Raw genomic sequence first — 8,318 nt, forward strand, 5'->3', positions numbered from 1 at the left:
GATGTTATAATGAATGATGCCTTCCCTGCTCGCCCTTTAATCAGAGTCCCCTAATTTCCTTGTGCTCTTCCTTGAGTTAGTAGATCTACCCTCACAGTGAGGAGGACAACGGAATAAATGCTTTACTATGCTCTCTCTTGCATGAAGCTTTTTGTCTATTTCAATTGCATAACCCCACCTCCATTCCAGTTTATTATTTTCTGTCTGTACATGTGAGATTTTTAATATTGAAGATTTCATCTAATTACGTTAGATAGTTGGTGAATGTTCTCTGGCTCTTCAGCTCCTTTTTGGTGTCTTACCAAGACCTCTTTCCATAATAAACACCCAAAATGTATTCAGAAGTCCAAATACTCAAGAAAATTGTATTTGATATCCTGCGTGTTCCTCACATTTCATCATTTGACGTGATAGTCATGCTAATATTGACATCGTTTCCTCTAATACCTCTGCCTCTTGCCTTCACCCTTGCCTCGCTCTGTTGACAGCTTAAGGAGGTATATTAACAGGAAGACTATAAACCGTGTTTAACTTAGGAAAGTTGGAGCTACTTTAAACACACTAAACCATTATTCTTTGCAAACAGGAAGAAGAAGGCACCTATGACCACACCATTGAGTTCCGTAGAGGAGGTGATGGCCAGCCACGACGATCCACTCGGCCAACACAGCAGTTTTACCAACCTCCTCGGGCTCGGAACTAATGTGAAAAGGTAAAGCTGACACGGTGCGGTAGTTTTCCTGAAAGGAAAGATGAATTTTGTGTTCAATAAAGCTCAGCTTTCGGAGCTTCATGCAATTCAGCTATCAGTTGACATTATGACTTGTTACTTTTCTACCAGCCTTTCCCACAAGTTCTTCTAGTACACCTTTGCTCCATACCAGTTGTCTTAGCTACTGTTCTGTGGCTGTAAAGAGACACCATGACCAAGGAAGTTTTAAAAAGAAGCATTTAATTGGGGGCTTGCTTGTAGTTTCAGTGGCTTAGTCCATGATAGTCTTGGCAGGGGGCATGGCAGCAGGTAAGCTTGGTGGTGGAATAATGGCTAAGAGTTGACATCTGATCCACAGGTGCAGGCAGAGAGAGGAAGACCGGACCTGTTAGGGGCTTTCCTGTGTACTTCCGCATTCTCAATCTAAACCCCCACCTCATCCCTTTTCTCCTTCCTGATTTCTAGCAGTTGATGCGGTTGTATACTCAAATCTGAAGGTGTAGAACTAGGATCTACAGATATGAGAGAACAGGTCTTATTTCTGAGTGCTTTTGTGTTGCTTCATGCAGTTTAGTTTATTTTAAAAAGAGGGGATGTTTCACAGTGGGCCATCAAGAGTCAGAGAAAAACACCATGACTGCTTAATGCAATGCGATTTAGAGGCTGTTTGCTGTTTATCTAGAAGTGTTCATACTAGTTTCAGAAAGAACGGCTGTGTGAAAGTCATCCTCACTGGAGAGAGAGCCCACAGTCAGGAGGAAACCAGTCTTGGGCATCTTGACAAAGTCCTTATTTCTTAACGTGCTTTTGGAAGGAAATGCTTTTGCCATCTTTCGTTATTAACCTGCCTTGTTACTGTTTTCATTCCGTTGTGCTGGTACTTTTGGACAGTTCAAGATAAATTTCCCATTGGGTATTTACCATCCTACAGATTATTCTGAACTTGAGTATATTTTCTTCCGTTGACTTCCAAGATTAATGAGAATTTTTCAGGAACTCTTCTCAACTCCTCAGTTTAGCTCTTAGTTCTGCTAAAGTTTTTGGTCAGGCTGCATTTTTCCCCTGATGAGTGACCAGCTATTGAGTCCTTGAGGCACAGATAGTGTGGATTGAGTAATGTTAGTGGGGGTAGGGGAGGGATGACCCCCACTAACATTACTCAGTCCACACTATCTGTGCCTCAAGGACTCAATAGCTGGTCACTCATTAAGCAGACAATGAGGACTACTGAGAACTCAAGAACAATGGCAGTGGGTTTTTGATCCTACTGCACATACTGGCTTTGGGGGAGCCTAGGCAGTTTGGATGTTCACCTTACTAAACCTGGATGGAGGTGGGCGGTCCTTGGACTTCCCACAGGTCAGGGAACCCTGATTGCTCTTCAAGCTGATGAGGGAAAGGGACTTGATCGGGGGAGGGGGAGGGAAATGGGAGGCGGTGGCGAGGAGGAGGCAGAAATCCTTAATAAATAAATAAATTAAAAAAAATTTAAAGGGGGGAGTAAATTATCTCAATAATTTTGTATTGATGTAAATTGAAACAGTACTTTAAATATATTGAGTAAAGTATCATTAAACATTTTAAAAGCTTGCACCTCCTGATATTTCTGCTGAAAAGAGTTCCTGTGCTGTCTCTCCTTCAGATCCCAAAGCTTATTCATGTTTGGTGCTCCTAACAACATTCTAATATACATACAGAGCTTTTCCTTTTCTAACATTTAGCTTCATATCTGATAGTCTGTCTACAGGGAAAGCCTAATGCTAATTGACTTCTGAGCTATGAGAGCAAGCCAGTGTAGCACTTTTCCTTTTATCATGGCCTTTTCTTTGCACTCAGTGCAAGACCATGGAACAAACAGTCCTCACCCAAACACACATCAAAGAGGAGTTGCTTTTTGACTCTGGGAATTTCTCTGTAGTGCAAGAACCGCTTCTTGTGATTTTTTTTTTTCTTAAGCAGAATGAAAGTATATACAAGGATTTAAGGAACTTCACACCATGGAAGATTGAGTCTGCATTCTTAAAATAAGTTCCTTGTGCTTACAGTTAAATGTCACTTTAAAGTGAATGAGAATGGAGGTCGTCTTTCCAGCTTCTGGGGATTTTTAAATCCTTTAAAACAGGTTTTAATGAAGCTAAAGGTTTTCAGGAGGATGTCTCATTTCTCAGAGCTGCCTTTTGGGCTGATGGAAAAGGATAGGACCTAACAGGCGAGACACAGGGAAGCCAGAGCAAGGTGAAGTGTACCCAGATGCAGAGGGCTCAGTCCTCTCAGCGTCCAGGAGTTTCTTTCATGTATTTTATATGCTTGGGTTCCATGGAAATTTTCCTTTGGAGAAGAGTACACTGCTTAAAAATACATTATACACCATAGCCCTGAGGTAACTTGGCTTAACCATATCAAATAGTACAATGCAAACATTTCCTAATCAACTTACATGTCATAATCTTACTTTTTATAGCCCCTAACTTAAAACTTTCATCTTGGATGCTGCAGTGTCATTCTTGGAGAGGCCATGCAAGCTTAGCACATGACAGACCCTAGGTTCAATACTCAGCAACAAAATAAGATGAATAAGGCAGTCTTGTTACAAAATGGAAAACTTTTTTTTCTCATTTCCTTTAACTTTCTATTAACTTAAGCATCCAATAAGATACACATTGGTAGTCAGCCATTTGACTTTCCTCAAATATAAATATTAAGCTATATATGCTAAAGTATTTTTTTCTCAAAAATTACTTAGTATAGTGAGAACTACTTTAGGCATTTCTGTTATCACTCCTAAGAATACAATTTTTTTTGTTCTTTTTTTATTACTTTATAAATAATACCAATCAAAATTTCCATTTCCTCCTCTCCTCCCACTTCCCTAAGAATATAATTTTAAAAGCCATTTATATTTTGGGTATGTTCTTCATGTATTTTTTACACTCTCCGTACAACCCCACTTCTTCCCTGCTTCTCCAGTGTAGAGACACACCGGTCTCATTTGAGTCTAGTACTGAGGTCAGCACTGCAGACTAACAAGGCAGGACCAAGTCAGAGGGCCATAGGGAAGTGTGAGAAAGATGATATTTGAGGGGAGACAGTACCAAAATCTGAAATTCTAGTTCCTGAGCAAAGTAATTGTTCTGTGCAGTTTGGAAATGTGAGTGGATCTAGAAAACGGAATGTATACACATTCTTTAGACAGTCATGCTGACTAACCTTTGGACAGTAGGAGGAGTCTGTGTCTGTGGTGTGACTTAGTCCTAGGAACTGCATAACTTCACAGGGTGCTCCAGGGAATGCACTGTAGGGTGGAGTCTGAGAGCACTGCAAAGGAGCAAGGTGGAGAGGTGCACACAGCAGGCCTCAGCAAGTGACTCCTGGGGGCTGCAGTAGACCAGGAAAAGTAGGTATTATGGGTGCTTACTGATGCTTCTGTTACAAATTGAAATTTTCATGTGATGTGTTGTTACAGTTGTGAACTTCTGAGTGAGAGTAAGAAGACCCAGCTAAGCTTGAGAATATTGCTATTGGTTGTAGGCAGAATTGGGGACCTGGCCTCCACTGCTTGAGTAGTTCAAGTTACATGCCTGGCTGTGGAGAGAGAGAAATTGTAAGACAGATTAACTGGAACTCTAGTGTTAAGAGGACTAGCAGTATGGACTGTGAACCCATTCTGAACTTTGATCCTGGTGTCTTAATGGAAGAAATCTTGAAATGAATAGCTGCTGTAGATATTACGAAAATGCTGTGACTGTGCTTGTTCACTAAGGTTCAGTTTTAACACCGGTTTTTGCTAATAAAACTTGTGTTTTTAATTGTAGGTTTTTTTGGACAAGGTTGCACAGCATTTTTTGTGGAGGCTTTTATATTAGGATTAGGAAAATAATCTTTATAAACGTAACTATTGGCCTGTGATACCAATAGAACTGGCACTATGTAAGAATAGCAGTATCCAAAGCTCAAGATGGCGGGGTGGTTCAGTGGGTAAGGCACTTGCCACACAAACATGACCACTTGAGTCTGTTTCTGGAACCCACATAAAGAAAGAAAGAACGTACTCCACAAAGTTGTCTCCTGACATCCACATGTATGTCGTAGTGTAAATGCTGTCCCTCCATCATGAACATACATAATTATTTAATTAAAAGCAGCATCTGGGAGCTCAGTTTGCTAGTCAGGAGTCTGCTTGCAAGACTTAGGAACTATATGTTTGCATTGGTGGGTTACTTTTCCCTGCCCAAATATTTTTATTCATAAAGCTAACCTAATACATCTCCTACTATTTATCTCAGCTCTTGTCACCAGTGACTTTTGTGGTTTCAATACTGTGTGGTACCTAGTGCTGGAGAGATGGCTCAGCAGCTAAAAGCACTTGCTGCTTGCTCTTACAGAGGATTGACTTTAGTTCCCACACCAATATTGGGAGGCTCATAGCGCCTGTAACCCCAGCTTCAAAGATCTAACACCCTATTGTATCCTCCAAGAACAACTACACACATGTGTGCAAGCACAATATGCACATGTGCATACAAATAAATAAAAACGAATCTTTATAAGATACAGTTACTAAACAGGGTGGGGAACAGGTAGAGGGAAGGGACAGAAGACAGACCAAAGTAAATGATAAATGACCTGGGTGAACTAACCCAGTCCAGAAATGTACTAAGAAAATGTTGAAGCGGGTAGGATAGGATGGAAAGCCCATTTGATTGACTGCCTCCCATCTAAGTCTAAGAGCCATCACCCAATCCAAGATCCTGAAATTAGTACCTAGTAGGAAAGGATCGAGCACCACCAGAGGTAGACTTCCAAAAGGAAAAACATTCTATATATTTCAAAAATTGAACTAGGTTGTTTTGTCAGATTTATTCTATTTGAGATTACTGATACTTATATGAACATTTTACTTTTTAAAAAAGTTCAGTAGTGTTATGCCTTAATAAAGTATAGAAGAGGTACTCTGAGGTCCAAGTTTATTATCTTCCCTGTTTTTTTTTTTAACAGATTTTTTTTTTTTTCGCGAAGGAAGAAACTGCTGACTGAAACATCCTGGAAGTCCATTCATATTTTTTTTTTCACTTCAGAACAAGAGCCACCATGCTGGATATGATATTTAGAGAATTAAGAGCAGTTTTTAGGGAAGATTCAACCTACACCAAGCAAGAGTGCAAATACTAAGTTCAATAGAGCAAATATCTTTATAATTGGAGGGAAGAATTTTTCTTCTGCCATCAATAAAACCATTGTGTTACTAAATATGTTGTACTGTTTTACTTGACTGTTACTTTTCTTGGTGATCTGGCATTAGCCCCATACTTAATGCCTTGTAAGGAATATCTTATGGAAGCCTTTCCCCATAATTACATAATACACTGACTGTGTAGCTTACCATATTTCATATTAAAAGAACCTAAAGCCAAATAGAAATTATTAGTATGGTAACAGCTGTCAAATATAACAGAAGAATTGAAAAGTTAATATTTAATTTATAGCATTTGATTGCAAATAAAGAAAAGGCATCTCAAAACCTTAGAGCCCAGAAGGAATCGGCTGACCCACTCCATGGCTGTACCAGCAATGTTTCATGGCTGCCTATTTTAGTGATTTATCTTTTGGAGATGTTGTGAAAGACTTTTATATCTCTCATTTCTGAATTTCCAAGGATCAGCTTCATTCTAGGACAGACTTGCCACATGTGACCATGGATGGTGTCTACCAGTTCCCTGAGCTATTAAATCTAGGGGTAGGTGAGGGCTGCTTCTAGAAGTGTGTTGGGAAAATGAAGCTTACACATGTAGTGATGAGGCGAGCAGGCCTGCTTTTCGTCCTGCCCAGCTCCCACACGGCTAGCTTAGCCCCGGAAATAATAACACGGAAACTATATTCTTTTAAACACTGCCTGGCCCATTAGTTCTAGCCTCTTATCAGCTAATTCTCACATCTTGATTAACCCATTTCTATTAATGTGCGTAGCACCACGAGGTGGTGGCTTACTGGGAAAATTCTAGCCTACGTCCATCTTGGGGCAGAGCTTCATCGTGTCTGCCTCACTTCCCTTCTTCCCATCATTCTGTTCTATCTACTCCACCCACCTATGTTCTGACCTATCAGGCCAAGCAGTTTTTTTTATTAATCAACCAATGAAACAACAGATAGATAGATAGAAGACACACCTACATCATACACATTTACCTGTATTGGGCAGTTTGTCTTCTGTAACTCAGCCTGGTCTGAGTACCTTAGTTTTAGAAGGCATCAGTAGGTTGGATTGGAGGCAGAACTTATGTATCTGGAAGGCAGGTTCCTGAAAAGAGGAGGAGTATTGCAGTGGAGCTAGTGACTAATTACCTGAGTGAGCTATGAACTCTTCTTCAGTTGGCAGTTTTCTTATCATGTCAGCTGGAAAATGGAAGTGATCAGCTAAGTTGAGGGGGTGGGAAAGAAGCAGAGGCAGGAAGGATGGAGAGAGGAAGAGAAAAAGAAAGGGAAGGAGGGAAATTAAGGTGAAAGACAGCATTCTTTTAAAGCCTACCAACTCTTATTTTGTTTCAACCCACAGTTGGTAGCAGATGTGACTGGCAGTACTTTTTGGCTTTTGTTACTGGGTATTATAGTTGGGTAGGTCTGAGTTCTGATTGCTTTTAAAGACCTCCAATGACAAATAATACATGTCATTGGTCACATAGTCGTTTTGAGGAGTTTAAAAACTAAATAAGGGAAGAGATAGGAAAGCTTGAGGAAACTGGAGTTTGAGGGTATTCAGAGCAGGATTTTTTATTCATTGTTCATTTATAAAATTGATTTTTCTTTTTGTATTGTTTTTATTGCACTATACATTTTTCTCCACTCCCCATCCTTCCTCCCCCTTTCCCTTCTACCCTCTTCTGTGAACCTCATACTCCCAGGAATTCTTGTTTTTTTCTCCTTCCTATTTAAATCCATGAATGTCTCTCTTAGGGTCCTCCTTGTTGCCTAGGTTTTCTTGGGTTGTGGATTTTAGGCTAGTTTTTCTTTGCTTTATGTCTAAAAGCCACTTATGAGTAGAGTTTATATTATGATTGTCTTTCTGAGTCTGGGTTACCTTGCTCAATATGGCTTTTAGCTTTTGTAAAACAAAGGACACAGTCAAAAAGACAAAATGGCCACCTAACAGAATGGGAAAAGATCTTCACCATCCCCACATCAGACAGAAGACTTATCTCCAAAATATACAAAGAACTCAAGAAACTTGACATCAAAAAAACAAATAACCCAGTAAAATAATGGGGTTATTATTTTATAAATAATTTTACAAACCTAAACAGAGAACTCTTAACAGATAAATCTCAAATGGCTGAAAGACACCTAAGGAAATATGTTCAACATTCTCTCCCTTTTTTTGGTTTTTCGAGACGGTTTCTTTGTGGTTTTGGAGCCTATCCTTGAACTAGCTCTTGTAGACCAGGCTGATCTCGAACTCACAGAGATCTGCCTGCCTCTGCCTCCTGTCAACATTCTTAACTATCAGAGAAATGCAAATTAGAACAATTCTGACATTCTGTCTTATGCCTGTCAGAATGGCCAAGATCAAAAACACTGATGACAGCTTATGCTGGAGAGGATGTGGGGTTAGGGG

At 39.9% G+C, this 8,318-nt stretch overlaps 1 protein-coding gene across 2 annotated transcripts in view; it reads left to right on the forward strand.

Annotated features, from left to right (window-relative positions):
• Tdrd3 (tudor domain containing 3) overlaps positions 1 to 5,954 on the forward strand; it is a 145,597-nt gene extending 139,643 nt beyond the window's left edge. For both annotated transcript variants that reach the window (XM_005366058.3, XM_026788751.1), the window contains 2 exons: positions 587 to 712; positions 5,708 to 5,954. In XM_005366058.3, the coding sequence (XP_005366115.1) occupies positions 587 to 703 (117 nt within the window). In that variant the 3' untranslated portion in view covers positions 704 to 712; positions 5,708 to 5,954. The remainder of the gene's footprint in view (positions 1 to 586; positions 713 to 5,707) is intronic.
• The last annotated feature ends 2,364 nt before the right edge of the window (positions 5,955 to 8,318 follow it).

This window comes from Microtus ochrogaster, unplaced genomic scaffold, assembly GCF_000317375.1.
Source record: "Microtus ochrogaster isolate Prairie Vole_2 unplaced genomic scaffold, MicOch1.0 UNK6, whole genome shotgun sequence".
NCBI classification, from domain to species: domain Eukaryota; kingdom Metazoa; phylum Chordata; class Mammalia; order Rodentia; family Cricetidae; genus Microtus; species Microtus ochrogaster.